The sequence below is a fragment of the Neomonachus schauinslandi genome, chromosome 6 (genome assembly GCF_002201575.2).
Source record: "Neomonachus schauinslandi chromosome 6, ASM220157v2, whole genome shotgun sequence".
NCBI classification, from domain to species: Eukaryota; Metazoa; Chordata; class Mammalia; order Carnivora; family Phocidae; genus Neomonachus; species Neomonachus schauinslandi.
Genome location: NC_058408.1, coordinates 1,954,676 through 1,970,035, shown reverse-complemented (window position 1 = coordinate 1,970,035; position 15,360 = coordinate 1,954,676). Strand labels below are relative to the sequence as shown.

The 15,360-nt window shown below is 55.3% G+C and overlaps 1 protein-coding gene across 4 annotated transcripts in view; it reads left to right on the top strand.

The window, feature by feature from the left end:
• SMG5 (SMG5 nonsense mediated mRNA decay factor) overlaps positions 1-15,360 on the top strand; it is a 26,283-nt gene that overhangs the window by 496 nt on the left and 10,427 nt on the right. For 2 of the 4 annotated variants that reach the window (XM_044915877.1, XM_044915875.1), the window contains exons 2-13: positions 3,427-3,525; positions 4,033-4,156; positions 4,519-4,675; positions 6,472-6,561; positions 7,469-7,558; positions 8,223-8,301; positions 10,548-10,673; positions 10,777-10,845; positions 10,991-11,199; positions 11,822-11,959; positions 12,118-12,702; positions 14,923-15,098. In XM_044915877.1, coding sequence (XP_044771812.1) covers positions 4,058-4,156; positions 4,519-4,675; positions 6,472-6,561; positions 7,469-7,558; positions 8,223-8,301; positions 10,548-10,673; positions 10,777-10,845; positions 10,991-11,199; positions 11,822-11,959; positions 12,118-12,702; positions 14,923-15,098 — 1,818 coding nt within the window. In that variant the 5' untranslated portion in view covers positions 3,427-3,525; positions 4,033-4,057. Of the gene's footprint in view, positions 1-3,426; positions 3,526-4,032; positions 4,157-4,518; positions 4,676-6,471; positions 6,562-7,468; positions 7,559-8,222; positions 8,302-10,547; positions 10,674-10,776; positions 10,846-10,990; positions 11,200-11,821; positions 11,960-12,117; positions 12,703-14,922; positions 15,099-15,360 lie in introns of those variants that run through there. The other 2 variants (XM_021682096.2, XM_044915876.1) reach the window with 2 other exon arrangements.

Genomic DNA, 15,360 nt, shown 5'->3' with positions numbered 1-15,360 from the left:
GGCCGGGCGGCCGAGGGGCGCACGTGGAGGAGGCCCCTGGCGGGGCGCCTGGGGCGGGCCCCGAGCTGTGCGGGCCGCGGAGGTGAGGGTGGGGTCGCAGGCGGGGAGAACCCGGAAGGGAGCGGCGCTCCGAACCCCGCAGGACGCGGAGGGGAGCGCCCCGGACTGCGGTCCGGAGAGCCGGGCGCTCCGTGTGACCTTGGGCCTCGCTCTCCTCTTCCTGGAGAGGACAGGCTTGGGTTGGATACACTCGAAAGTCCCTCTGGCTCCAGTTGTGCGGAGTTTGAATGAAAAGAGAGAGGCTGAAGACGAGTTGTGTTGGTCTGGAAGGGCCACGAAGGGCTGTGAGTCCGGAGTGTTCCTAGGTCATGGGAGCCCGTTTCAGGGCACCTGGGTCCTCCTATCCCGAGCCCCGCTTCCTCCCAGCCTCATGACTACAGTCTCTTGCCAGCAGCTTCCATTCCTGGTTTCTGGTTGCCGCAGCGCCGCTCGCCCTCCGCAGGTCCTGTCTACATCCCCCATCCCTCTGTTGAGGCCGCTGTGCCTCTTCCCACACAGGGTCGAGGATTGTTTTATGGGGGGCAGCTGGGACGTGGTTTCTAGAACTGGGGCAGAATGGGGTGAAGCGTGAGACCAACTTGAGGTTGCTGCTTTCTAGTAGGGCGTAGGGTTTGGATTTTTCGTTTAGCTCAGGTCTGTTGAACAGGGCCCTTGGAGCGGTGGGCCCCATCTTGGCAGTGAAAGAGTCAAGAGCATGTTGTCTTTTCCTCCCTGGAATCGGCATCCTGCCTTTTCGGCCTTTGTAAGTCGGAGGCAGAGGGGAGTATAGGCTGCTCCAAAAATAGAAGAGTGATCCAATCCAGCAGCCCCTGGGCGCCCACTGTGGGCTGCCCCTAGCCGGCTCAGGCGGGTGAGCAGTTGGCTCTGGTTGGCACGTGTGCCGTGTCATGCTGCTGAATGTCAGCGCGGCCTGTCAGAGCGTGGGCCCTGCCTGCAAGATTCCGTCCTTGTCTCCAGCTTTTGGTAATGGCCCTGGTCATCCTTCTGATCGTTCGCAGGCCTAGTTCTTCCTCCACCCACTACCCTCACAGGACTGGCTGACTGAAGGTGATGTGTGAGCACATGTGGCTTACACGTGTGCATGTGGGCACCTCTGCCTGCGACTGTGAGTTCTTGGCTTTGAGCAGGGTGGAAATGTGAGGCAGCAGGTCTCTGTTTGTATTTTTTTTTTTTAAGATTTTACTTATTTGACAGAGACAGCGAGAGAGGGAACACAAGCAGGGGCAGAGGGAGAGGGAGAAGCAGGTTCCCCGCGGAGCACGGAGCCCGATGCGGGGCTCGATCCCAGGACCCTGGGATCATGACCTGAACCGAAGGCAGGTGCTTAACGATGGAGCCACCCAGGCGCCCCTGTTTTTGTTCTTTATGAGCGCAGTGGTGGCTCTTGGAAGGAACTGGGGAAGGAAGGTCTGATTTCTCTGCCCAGCATAAATGTGCTGTTAGACTACGAAACTGTCACTCTGAGCTTCAGTAAATTTGGGAAATTCCCCACAGTCTGTTTATAGAAATGAGATTCTGAAATGTTTTAAGCCTCTCAGAAGAAAAGGCAGCAGTAGAAGGGATGCTGGGCGGGTCACAAACACCAATTAATTAATTAGGCCAATTAACTATTTTTAAAAAACATATTTCGGGGCGCTTGGCTGGCTCAGTCAGGGGAGCATGCAACTCTTGATCTCAGGGTCATGCGTTTGAGCCCCACGTTGGGTATAGAGATTACTTAAAAAAAAAAAAAAGATTTGCAATTAGAACTTCCTAGAGTAATGGTTATTAAGCTTTCTTGGATTGAGAACTAAGGAGAGCTGTGGAGCAGTCCATAAAGACATGTGTACACACTCCTGAGATCTGTCCATGGCACGGAAGTTCAGAAGCCCTGCCCTGGGGCACTAAGCAGGCCTAGAGTAAAGTCACTGATGGCTGTCTGATGGCACTGGCATCGGGGGCCAGGCTGGCTGAAAGGGCTTGGCTCCCTTCTCTGGGCAGCCCAGAAGGCATTTGGAGAAATGCTGAGCTCTAAAGATTGCCTGTGGGAAGGCCTGGATTACCCTCCCACCCACTCACCTGTGTGCTGGTGGTCACTTTTCTCTGGGCAGGGCAGCTTTTGCTGGCGTCCCACCTGAGCCCCCTGGCTCGCCTGCCGGGGCCCACTTGCCCCAGCCCAGGAGCCCACGTCTCAGTATTCTGAAACAATCTTGAATTGTTTTGGGAATCACTAATGCCCCCTTTCTTTGTTGCTTTTGTGCCTGGAGCTATGTCTGAGTTTACCTGTTTTCACAGCTGCTATCTGTCTTCCTCTGGGTTTTACCTTTCTAGAGGTGACACATACCTCTGGCACTTCTTAGCCATCCCTTGTGGAGTTTCCTTGGCCTTTTCTCGTGGTGTCTGGAGTCTCCTCCTTAGCCTTATGACAAGAGAGATGGAGGCTAATGCTTACTGAATGCTCCGCATGTACGAGGCACTATTATGAGTGCTTTGTGTATTAGCTAATTTAATCCTCACACCGTGGGTGATAATATTACTCTCATTTTGTAGATGGGAGAACTGGGACATAAGGAAGTTAGATATTTTGCCCAGGACCCAGAGCCTTTAATATCAAACAAAGAACCCAGAAGACCTTGTGACTGTGCAGTACACAGCTCAGCCCTCCCCCCATTTTTCCATACCCCACTAATTCAGAAATAGAATTTTATGCTAGGAATGCCTTTCCTTTGTGTCAGAGACAATAAGCCCGTGCACAGTAATTAATTCATGTCACCATTATTTGTTGAATGGCTGCCGTATGCCAAGGCCACCCGTAAGTTCTTTCAGTTCATCCTCACAGTCCTCTGAGGCAGCTGCTGTTCCTGTCCCCATTTTTATGGACAGTGCAGCTGAGGCTTGGAGAGCTCCGATAATTTGCCCAAAGTTACAGTCTTAGACACAGCCAGCGGTCAGAGCCTGGATTTTCTGTTGGCATCGCAGCATAGACTCTTTCCATTAAGAGAGTCTAGCTTCTCATATCACAGGGTTTCTCTACCTTGACACCTTGGACATTTGGGGTAGGATAGTTAATGTGGTGGACTGTCCTGTGTATTGTGGGGTATCTGGCCGCACCCACTGAATGCCAGTAGCAATTCCCCCCACCCCCTCGAATCCCCGCCACAAGTAGTGATAGTCAGAAATGTCCCCCGGGGTAGGGGGCTGTTCTGTCAGGGGGGCGGGGAGACTGTTCATCTTGTTGGGTGCAGCCCAGCCTGCAGCCTTCCCATTTCCCTGCCCCTAATTCTGCAGCTTCTCCCCTAGGATCAGTGCCCCCCCCCCCCCCCCCCCCCCCCAGCCTGCCTGGATATATGCATGGCTCAGGGGCTGTTTGCCTGTATTTCCCTCCAGGGCTGTGGTGGAGGCTGTGCATCGACTTGACCTCATCCTTTGCAACAAAACCGCTTATCAAGAAGTGTTCAAACCAGAGAACATTAGCCTGAGGAACAAGTAAGCTGGAGACTCTAAACCACAGATCCTTACGGTTTCTCTGCCCTTCTCCCCCTGAAACGCTGTCACATGTAGACGCATGTTCTCTCTTATCTCCTGACCTCATGGTACAATAATGGGCTGTGAACTCTGGCCCTCCTAAGAGAGGAAATGGGGACCCCTCAGTCTTTCTGCAGCTTCTACATCTAACAGACTGGTGCCATACGGATGGCATTGGAGTTGGGGGAGCTGGCCATGCTACAAAATGACAGGAAAGAAAGATGGGGTTAAAAGGCAGGAAAAAAGGAGAGAAGTGTGCAGGGGAAAAAGAAGATTATTAAAGTTCTTACTGCTCCTGCCTCTATCCTTTGGGGCTCCCGCTGCTTTCCAGGACAGCTCTTTGTCCCGGGTCATGCAGACTGACCCTGGATGTCCCTTGGGAGGCACAGGGATTTGTTGGTCGGGGTATTGGCAAATGCTTCCTTGCCCCAAGGATGGTCAGTCTCTTGCGCTCCTCTGTACCCTCAGGCTGCGTGAGCTCTGCGTCAAGCTTATGTTCCTGCACCCAGTGGATTATGGGAGGAAGGCTGAGGAGCTGCTATGGAGAAAGGTATACTACGAAGTTATTCAGCTTATCAAGACTAACAAAAAGGTAAGGGGAGGTCCTAGATTTTGAGAAGAAATGTTGTCTAAAGAGGGAAGCTAAGAAAGGAAGAGACAGCTAGGAAGGTGGGCCAGGACATGGTTGGAGGTAGAGGAGCCAAGGAAAAGATGACAGAAAGGGAGGGGGTCACATGTAATTAGGATTGGGGGAGGAGGAGCCTCATCCCAGATGGGAAGTTCAGAGAAGTGGATCTAAGGGTGTGGGGATAACTTGTGAGTGAAAGGAGAGTGGATGAAGTTTCAGAGCCAAGAATCTAAGTTCATTTCCTCATGAGAGGAACTGGGTTAGGGAGGAAGAACAGTCCTCTGAGCTTACTGCTTAGCCAGCCCCTTCACTTTCCCAACGTCCAGCACATCCACAGCCGGAGCACCTTGGAATGTGCCTACAGGACGCACCTGGTCGCTGGGATTGGCTTCTACCAGCATCTGCTTCTCTATATCCAGTCCCACTACCAGCTGGAACTTCAGTGCTGCATCGACTGGACCCATGTCACCGACCCCCTCATAGGTCAGTGAACTCTGAAAGGTGGGCTTGAGGAGCAAGGATATATGCCTCCACATCTGGCCTTCTTATTCTTCTGGGTACTGTAGCTTGTGACCTAGTCAGGCAGAGAGGATTCTAGCAAGACCTTCATATAGCATATAGTCCATGGATTTTGGGTTTATCCAAACAAGCACATGAGGTAGGGTGACGATCTGAAGGAAAGAGAGAGGTTTCTGTTGGTTGGGACTGTAGACTGAGTCAGAAGGAGGGATGGAATGATCTAGAGCAGATCTGGCACTGGAGGATGGTATTAATAGCATTTGTTTTCTTCTTGCAGTTGAATTTGGTTGGCACTGTTTCTTTTTTAAGTTTTTATTTATTTGTTTATTTATTTACGTAATCTCTACACCCAGCGTGGGGCTTCAACTCACGACCCCAAGATCAGGAGCCTCCCACCCCCCCGACTGAGCTGGCCGGGTGCCCCCAGCACTGTTTCTTTTAACTTCAGAGATTGTTTCCCAGTTTTTTTGCAAGTATTGACAGTTTTAGAAACGTTTGGGGATTATGGACATTCCCGCAGGAGAGCGCTGGTCTCTGTGCGGCTGTCTGAGGTGTCCGTGGCTCTGGCTGACCTCCTTCCCTCCTTGTCTGACCTCTGGCCCCTCACGCTCCTTCCCTGCCCCGCCTCTGCCCCCGCCCTTGCTGGATTCCCGGGGCCCGAGCTTGTGACTGCCACCATAGGGCAGTCTCCGGTCAGAAGTGTAGCACTGCATTTGGTGCGTTTACAAAACATGATTTAAAAACAACAATGTAACCTAAGACCGCCCTCACAGACTATACCAGATGGCCGGAGAGCTCCAGAGCCCCCAAAAGTGAAGGACAACAAATATTGTCTCACTTCAGAGAATCAGTTCCCCAAACTCTGTTTTCCTCCTCGTTGATGTTTTCATGTTCAGCTGACTGCGCTGTTCGGTCCGCTTTTCGGGGTGGGAGTCACGCAGCCGGCAGCGTGGCTGACGGTGAGGTGGACAAGGGGGGAGGGGCTCTGGAGCCAGTGTGCCCTTCGAGTCCTGGCTCTCCCACTTACCCGCTGTGTGACAGTCTCCTTGACTACCGCCTGGGAGCAGTGAGAGTGACCTCCTCGTGAGGTTGCTGTGAGGATCCGTTAAATTGACACTGAGCGACACTTAGACCAGTACCTGGCACGTGGGAAAACTGCTTCCCAAAGAGCTCAAGCTCTCTGAACTGAGGCTGCAAAGCTGCTTGGGTGAAGGGGGAGCGGAGAGCCCAGCACATCGGGCTCTGGCCACACTGGTCCTCAGGCATGTCAGGCTCAGCTGTCTCCCTCATGGGCAGACCCTCCAGTAGGTAGCCTTCTCCGTGCACGTCCTCCCCAGGCAGAAGCCTGGAGCACCTACCTTGGCTTCATGCACAGGTTTCCCATCTCTACTCAAACCTTTCACTCTTATGTGGGGAGCTTCTACCCAAGGCAGCCAAGACTGTCCTGACACTTGAGCTTCACCTCTTCTTCCTTTGTAGAAGCCCGCCTATGATGACCTTTCACGTCGCCTTCCCCCAGGGAACTGTCCTGGCCCAGGGACCCTCGCCCATCTCCTCCAGTTCCTTCCTCTCCTGTGAATGACCCCTATCTGTGAGCCTCTGTCTCTCTACCTGGGTCCTGGATGCGTGTCTTCTCTGCCCCCTAACACTGTTTTAGGATGAGCCGTGGATTCTTGATCTCCTTTCTCCACCTGGGAAAGGTGTTTCCCATTAGGTAGGGGGCTGGGGAACGGGCTCCTGACGGTCTCTGTCTTTCCCAGGATGCAGGAAGCCAGTGTCGGCTTCGGGGAAGGAGATGGACTGGGCACAGATGGCGTGTCACCGATGTCTCATGTACCTGGGGGACTTGTGTAAGAATCTGAACCTTTCCTTTTTGGGTTGGGCTCCAGGACAGGCGGAAAGCTGCTTCTGTTGTTGGTACCACCTTGTATGTGATGGGGGAGCAGGAGGAGGACCCCCCCATCAAACGATGTGCCCTTCTCACTGCCCCTCCGTGAGCCAGAAAGGACCAGTGACTATGGAAGAGGGAAAATGAACTTTGAGAAAGTCTGGGTGATTACTCAGTTTCAGTAGTGGGTTAGGAAGACCTTAATTGGATACTCTTCTCCTTCTTTGGGGTTTGCTTTTTTCTTTCTTCATGGACTCCTAGAGGAATTGAAGTTAGGCCTCATGGAGGACTTCCCTGCCCGACAAATGTTCTCAGAATGGAGGAGTACTCTCTTGCCTGCTGGCCCCTGGGCCTCTAGTCCTGGTAGCTAAAGGTTTCTCATTAGGCTGTTGGATGCATTGCCTTTTGTCACCTGAGGCTCTTTCCCTCCCTGCCCCGCCCACTCCTGGTCCCCTCATGGGCCCTGTGCACAGAGAGCGCCAGCTGCTTCATGTAGACTGACCAGGTGTCCTCAGTAATGTCTTCACTCCAGAATCAAGCAGCTATATTCTAGAGCCCAGTACCAGGGGTCTTCCCAAGCAGTTACGTCTGCTGCAGGTCCCCTTCATTGGGAGGAGATAAGCAAGAGTCTTTTTACAAACAGTAAACATCCTCTACATTTTGAAGCTACCAGCAAGGAAGAGAGAGTTGAACAATTTGCCCATAGTCATGCAGAGTTAAGATTGTGCCAGAGGCCCAAGCAGCCTGCCTCCTAGCTCAGGTATCTTCCTCCCAGGCTCTTACTACAGCTCCACAGAGTGGACTCCAGATGAGGGGAGGTTTTTCTGAAACACAGCATCATCACATTTCCTTCCTTCTGTCTCCTGCAGCGCGATACCAGAATGAATTAGCTGGTGTAGACACCGAGCTGCTAGCTGAGAGATTTTACTACCAAGCCTTGTCAGTAGCTCCCCAGATTGGTAAGTGGCACCCCCCACTCGGGCCTCCCTACCAGGCAGCATTTTCCAACAAGAAGACAACGTTAAGAGGGCAGGCAGGCCGCATTGGCTTCCGTGGGTCCTCCCCATGCTCGGTCCCATCAGACTTCACCTTGGTTGGGCATTCTCCCCCTCGGAACACACGCTCAAGAGAAATGCAGAGTCCTGATCTAAGAAGGAGGAAGGCAGAGGGGAAGGAAGAGAAGAAGGCTCCCCTGTCCCTGAGGTCTCTGTAGAAAGAGGAACTTCTACTTTAGCTGTCCGCATGGCCTGCACAGTGGGAGAAGGGAGAAGGCTCCGTTACAGGGAGAGGCGGGGATTAGCTCGTAGTAGGAGAGTTCAGGGGTGAGAAACCGAGCTGGGATAGAGGAGAGGGCTCCATGGCATTCCATCAGCCTTAGAGGGGCCACAGCCGCCGCTGACGGAATGGCGCCCCTCGGTGCTGAACCCCCTGGCAGGCCAGGCCGGCAGGGAGTCTGTAGTCAGTCCCCTGGGGAGATAGGATCAGCTGCTCTTCCCCAGGGATGCCGGTGTCCGCTGCAGACCCGGTCCTCCTCCCCATGAGTACCCGGTGCTCAGTAGCGCTGGGTCGTGGCGGTGGGTGCATGTTGTGGCCCCGGACCGCATGACTTCTGTCTTCCTTCAGGAATGCCCTTCAACCAGCTGGGCACGCTTGCAGGCAGCAAGTACTACAGCGTGGAGGCCATGTACTGTTACCTGCGCTGGTGAGTGCCTGCCTCCCCCATCCCCCGGGCCAGGCCACCCTGCTGCTGCTTCACGCCCCCTCCTTTCCTATCCCCGGGGCGGAGGTAGGGCTGCTTGTCACAGAACCCCCTGGATTTGTTGGCTCTCAGGCAGCCAACATAGCTGCCCACCATCTCCTGTAAGTTCAGGATTGCTGTCTGGAAGGAGGAAGTACATGGGATCGGGGGGGCACCTGGGGGGCTCAGTCGTCAAGCGTCTGCCTTCGGCACAGGTCATGATCCCGGGGTCCTGGGATTGAGCCCCGCATCGGGCTCCCTGCTCGGCGGGAAGCCTGCTTCTCTCTCTCCCACTCCCCCTGCTTGTGTTCCCTTTCTCGCTGTGTCTCTCTGTCAAATAAACAAACAAAATCCTAAAAAAAAAAAAAGACGTGGGGAATAAAATGTTATCAGGGTAGTGGTTGACAAGTGCAGAACTGTCGAGCTTCAGTGTCTCAGAGTGACTGTGGTGACAGTGTGGGAGGACCAGCTGAGCAGCAGGGTGGCCCACTATTTCCCCGGTGCTGATGCTCCCTCAGAATAAGAAACCTCGGTTTCAGGACAGCTGAGGCTGAGTGGGTTTAGGTCCCCAAGTCGGCAGAGCCAAGTGCGCGTGTGCCTGATAGGTCGGCTGGTGCCCCTGATGACGTTATAGTCAGAAATAAACTGCCTGGGCCCCAGCGGCAGCCTCGTAGGGGCCGATGGCTCCATGAGAAGCCAGACATTTGCAGAAGACACTGCTGTGAACTGGGCTTCAAGGCAAAGGGGGTAAAGTAAGCTGGTCTTCGTAACTTACTGGCCACGTACCAAAGTGTAAAGATTATGCCTTGTAATTCCCTGTGCCATGATCCTCGGCTCACCTGGTCTGGGAAACCTTTTCCCTTGAATCAACACAGTATCTGCTCTTGGGGTGCCCGTCTCCTTTCCTGGATTGGTACAGACTGGCCCCAGAGGCCACTGTTTTAATTCTTAAATACAGTTACCAGGTTTGTAGGTTTCCGTTGCCTGTTCCCCAATTCTCTCGTGCCTTCCGGGGAATGCCCCCTTGGTCCCTCATCACACCCATGACTATGATTTAGGGTGAGTCACTTCCAAAGACAGCCCAGCACATCCAGGTTTGGGAGGTGCCTGCTGAGGTCCTGCCCTCCTATGTTAAAGCATTCACGTCTCATGTTCATGGGTTAGGTATTTGGGTGGGGCTCAGTCTGGCAGTTCTTTTCCCCTCGGTGGCCTTGTCTAGGATCAGTCATTGGTATTCAGCGGCCCTGGAGGGCTGATCTATCTGGATCGAGGCTCATCTGGACCCCCTCCCACTCCGTGTGGTCTCTCTTCCTTGGGAGAGATGATTTCTTATGTGGTAGCTCAAGGCTTCAGACAGTGGATAATGATCCAAGAGATTTATAGAATCTGCCAGTCTCTTATGGCCTGGGCCTGGAAACTGGCAGAGTCACCTGCACGGTGTTCTGCTGGTCAGAGCAGCTGCATTGCCTGGTCCTTCCCCCCGGGCCCCCCGATTTAAGGGGAGTAGACACAGAACCCACTGAATGGCAGGAGTGTCAAGGAATTCATGGCTATCTTTTATTCACCATTAACATGTATTTCTTCTTTTCTATCCCTTGCTTCTTACAATGAAAAGATTGTTTCCCCCGAAAAGACATTAAAAACAGCCCAGTGCACTGTTGGTGTCCTAGATACTGCAGTGAGGCAGGCTGGGCTTGGAGACTCTGCTCTAGCTTGTGTTCGCCGTGGGGCCTGCACAACGTTCCTGCTCTTCCGGGCTCCATGTCCTCGTGCGCACGTGTGGACGATATCAGGGTACGGGGCCTGGCACATGGTGCACACACGCGCATCCGAACCAGTGTCGTGAGCCCTGAAATTGTGTGTACGCTCCCTGTATGCGGCCGGCTTCTTAGATGCCACCTGTTAAGTACTCTGTGTTTCACAAAAGACGGAGGCTGGTGTATTTCAGGGATGGTAACTTACTTAAGTCACAGTAATAGAGTAGAAGCAATCATTCCACTTACGGAGGAAGCGAAGGCATTATGTTCAGTATGTTTATCTGGAAGTTGTGTCTGTGTATTTTATCCGGAAAGATGGCCTTCACCCTGAGTCTGTACGTGGAAGGCGAGGCTGGGGGCAGCGTGCGTTGGCTAGAAGCATTGTTCCCTCAAGCGCCCGTAGAGCACCGTCCCCTGCCGAGACTCCACAGCGTTCGTCTGTATCTCCTTCAGCATCCAGTCGGAAGTGTCCTTTGAGGGGGCCTATGGGAATCTCAAGCGGCTGTATGACAAGGCAGCCAAAATGTACCACCAGTTGAAGAAGTGCGAGGCTCGGAAACTGTCTCCCGGCAAGAAGCGGTGCGTAGGGCCTGTGGGCCGGAGGGGTCTCTGCGGCTGGTGTGGTGGGACTGGAGGGGCTCTGGAGCCATTTGCCATTTCCCTTGGGCTCCTCTTCTTCCAGATGTAAAGATATCAAGAGGTTGCTGGTGAACTTCATGTACCTGCAAAGCCTCCTGCAGCCCAGGAGCAGGTGAGCACAAGAGGGCAGGCCCTTCGCCTGTGTCCCGTGAGCCCCACCAGGGCGGCTCTCTCTGTGGCCGTCCCTGTGCCCACGGCTCCTCGTGCCTGCCCCCGACTGAGTCACGGACCTCCCTGTCGCTCCTGCCCTTCTGCAGCCCAGTGGACTCAGAGCTGACGTCACTCTGCCAGTCAGTCCTGGAGGACTTCAACCTCTGCCTCTTCTACCTGCCCCCGTCCCCCAGCCTCAGCCTGGCCAGCGAGGGCGAGGAGGACTATGAGGGCGGCTACGCTTTCCTCCCGGACCTCCTCATCTTTCAGATGGTCATCATCTGTCTCATGGGCGTGCACAGCTTGAAGAGAGCAGGTAACTCCCTGTGCCCTGCCTTCTCCCCCGGGGCTGCTGGGGGCCTTGCTGCCCAACTTCCAGGAGCATTTGGCTGTGGGTGTGAGGGCTGGGGAACCCTACCCTGAAGGATCTGCTGGGGAAGGAACAGAGGCCACAGCCTATCTCCACCCCCCTCCCCCGTGCCCCTCCCAGACACACTCTTGGCCACAGCCCGCAGACAGGAGAGGCAGGATACTTAGCTGATGACCCAGACAGAATTCAGACTTCGCTGCGGGGGCGCTCGGGCAGTTGTGCAGACCTTTCTGCAGCGGGCCACGTGGAGCCGAGTCGGGAGGGAGGGGGCGGCAGGGCTGGGTGTGTGGTGCTGGGCTGCGAGGAGGAGCCCGCGTGAAGGCATCAGAGCCAGGGAGAATGGCATGGGGCTAGAGGATATGCTTACCTGGGGCGCACGGAGTGGGCTGGTACGTTCTAGACGACGGGATAATCACGCAGAGACCTGAGAAGGCTTTTCTCCTTAGAAGAAGCTTTGAGAAGTAGTTGGATCCTTGGAAGGGTGGAGAACAGGTGAGATGGGGCCGGAGTGAACGGCACCTCCTCCTCACAGCCCTGGGCCCCTGATGCCTGGCTGTCCTGGCTTTAGGCTCCAAGCAATACAGCGCGGCCATTGCCTTCACCCTGGCCCTCTTCTCCCACCTGGTCAACCACGTCAATATACGGCTGCAGGCTGAGCTGGAGGAGGGCGAGAACCCCGTGCCGGCGTTCCAGAGCGAAGGCACAGGTGCAGGCTGGGGCGATGCGACCCTGCTGGGTCAGCCTGGGGCGGATGACGGAGGGAGGGGGCGTGGGCGTGGCTCGGGAGGAGGTGTTGAAGAGCACCTTCCAACTTCTGGGCTCCAGTTTGTCCCGAGGCCCCGCCTGACTGTCCTCTCTGCACAGATGAGCCCTTGGAGAAGGAGGAGGCGCCAGGCCCTGAGCCCCCTCCCGCAGCACCTCCCGCGGGTGAGGTCAGAAAGAGCCGGAAGTTCTCCCGTCTCTCCTGCCTCCGCCGTCGCCGCCACCCACCCAGAGCTGGAGAGGACAGTGACCTGAGCGAAGGCTTCGACTCGGACTCCAGCCACGACTCGGCCAGGGCCAGCGAGGGCTCGGACAGTGGCTCCGACAAGAGTCTCGAAGGTGGGGGAACGGCCTTTGATGCTGAGACAGACTCAGAAATGAACAGCCAGGAGTCCCGGTCAGACCTGGAAGATATGGAGGATGAGGAGGGGACACGGTCCCCAGCCCTGGAGCCTACTCGGCCCAGGTCAGAGGCTCCCGAGTCTCTCAATGGCCCCCTGGGCCCCAGTGAAGCTAGCATTGCCAGCAACCTGCAAGCCATGTCCACCCAGATGTTCCAGACCAAGCGCTGCTTCCGACTGGCCCCCACCTTCAGCAACCTGCTCCTCCAGCCCCCCAGCGAACCTCACACCGTGGCCAGCCGCACACCCTGTGTCAACGGAGATGCGGACAAGCCCTCGGAGCCAGGTAGCTCTTCGGGCTGCTCTGGTCCGCACTTGCCGCCATCTCCCTGAAGAGGCGGCTTGCCTGTCTCTGCAGGAGCCTCCCCGCCCCGCCTCGCTGCCTTCCCTGCTTCCTCTGGTCCTGGCCAGGAGTGTTGTCCTGAGAATCCCCACTGCTGCTGGCGTTCTGCCCCGTGAGTGTGGGGCTTGCCTCCCCACACGACCACCACCACCGGCCCTCGGCCCACCAGGGGACCTCTCTCCCGAGGCTCTTCCCCACACAGGAGGCGCCCAGTGCCTGCTTTCTCAGGCGCCGGGCTGGACTGTTGTCGGCTGTTGTCTTGTTGAACTTTCTCAGCACTCTTTTGGGGAAAGAGTTCTCATCCCTCTTCTAAGTGCTGCCCTTTGCCCCTGGCCTGTTGCTTGGCTCATTCTTACTTGCTCTCTGGCGTTCCCTTAGAAATCACTGGGTCTAGGCTTCTCCTGAGGCCAGGGGAGATTTCCTCCCTGTGGGCTCCTGTAGCCTCTGCCCCGCCATAGCCTCTAGGCCTCTCCCACTCAGGCGTACTTGTCGGTTGCCTTGTCTGTCTCCCCAGCGAGACCATGAGCCTCTTGGGGGCAGGACGGTGTGTGTTTGCTCTGTCCTTGGATTCTCAGTTCCTCACGCCGTGCCTGTACGTGGGTGGGACGCAGGGAACCCTTCAGGGATAGAAGCAGCTAGGAAGCCAGGGTGCAGAGCTGGAGCGGTCTGCTCCGTGCTCTGACCTGCCAGGTTAAAGAGGTAGGAGGTGGGGGTCGTCCTTTTTTCTTTTTTCTTTTTTTTTTTCAAGATTTTATTTATTTATTTGACAGAGAGAGACACAGCGAGAGAAGGAACACAAGCAGGAGGAGTGGGAGAGGGAGAGGGAGAAGCAGACTCCCGCAGAGCAGGGAGCCCGATGCGGGGCTCGGTCCCAGGACCGACCCTGGGACCATGACCTGAGCCGAAGGCAGACACCTAACGACTGAGCCACCCAGGCGCCCCATTTTTTTTTTAATTCAGTTTATTTATTAGCGTGTGCCTGCGTGAGGGGGGAGGAGCGGAGAGGGAGGGAAAGGGGGAGAGAGAATCCCAAGCTGACTCCGTGCTGAGCGCAGAGCCTGACACGGGGCTCGATCTCACAGACCCTGAGATTGTGACCTGAGCTGAAACCAGGAGTCAGACACTTAACCGAGTGAGCCACCCAGGCACCTCGGGGGTGTTTCTTTTAATTCTGTATGCCTTTTCTCCCTCCCTGACAGCTCCCTTCTGATTGTCTGCCCTGCTTTCTAGCAGAGAGTAGGCCTTTTATAAACGCTGGTTGAGAGAATAGCTGTTGACCACCCTCCCAATTTAGCTTGAGACAGAAAGAACTGTTTTTGTTTTTGTTTTTTGTGTTATTTTATTTATTTATTTATTTATATTTATTTTTTTATTCTTATGTTAATCCCCATACATTACATCATTAGTTTTAGTATTTTATTTTTTTTAAAGATTTTATTTGACAGAGAGAGACACAGCTAGAGAGGGAACACAAGCAGGGGGACTGGGAGAGGGAGAAGCAGGCTCCCCGCCAAGCAGGGAGCCCCATGCGGGGCTCGATCCCAGGACCCCGGGATCATGACCTGAGCCGAAGGCAGATGCTTAACGACTGAGCCACCCAGGCGCCCCTGTATTTTGTTTTATTTATTCTTTTTCAGTAGGCTCCACACCTGGTGTGGAGCGCAGCACAGGGCTTGAACTCATGACCCTGAGATCAAGACCTGAGCTGAGATCAAGAGTCCAACATTCAACCAACTGAGCCACCTAGGGGCCCCAGAAAGAAACATTTTTTGTTTTTGTTTTTAAGATTTTATTTATCTGTCAGAGCACAAGCAGGGGGAGCGGCAGGCAGAGGGAGATGGAAAAGCAGGCTCCCCACTGAGCAGGGAGCCAGATGCAGGGCTCGATCCCAGGCCCCTGAGATCATGACCTGAGTCGAAGGCAGACGCTTAACCGACTGAGCCACCCAGGCGTCTCAAGAAGGGTGGAGGCACCAGTCTCTTGGCTTAAAAGCATCAGGTTAGTGGGCGTAGAAGGATTAAGCAGGAGTGCGTAGCGAGTTCCCCATCTTTCCCATTAGAACTGCTCCAGAGGGCAGGCAGGGCGAGCGTGCCCCCGGCCTGGAGCTGAAGCCCGATGCCACGTGCCTGCTGTTCATCCTGGCTCTCTGTCCCCCACCCCCAGCCTCTGAGGAGGGCTCCGAGTCGGAGGGCAGTGAGTCCAGCGGGCGCTCCTGTCGGAATGAGCGCAGCGTCCAGGAGAAGCTACAAGTTTTGGCGGCCGAAGGCCTGCTTCCCGCCGTGAAGGTCTTCCTGGACTGGTTGCGGGCCAACCCTGACCTCATCGTCGTGTGTGCGCAGGTGCGGCATTCCGGGCGTCGGGGGGGAGCACAGCCTGGAGGCCCCTCAGCTGCTTCCATCACCACAGAAGTGAGGGCAGGCATCTGCTTTGGGTGGGCCCTTAGGCTTTTTACAAGGAAAGGATTAGACATGATCTCTGCCCTCCAGGAGCCTGTGGCCTGGGCTGAGGCCCAAAGTCCGTGGATGGGGAAAGCGCTTAGGCCGCTTTGTGCCTTTCGCACCGGGCATACCGCCTGTCGTCAGGACTGGGGTCGACGAAGGC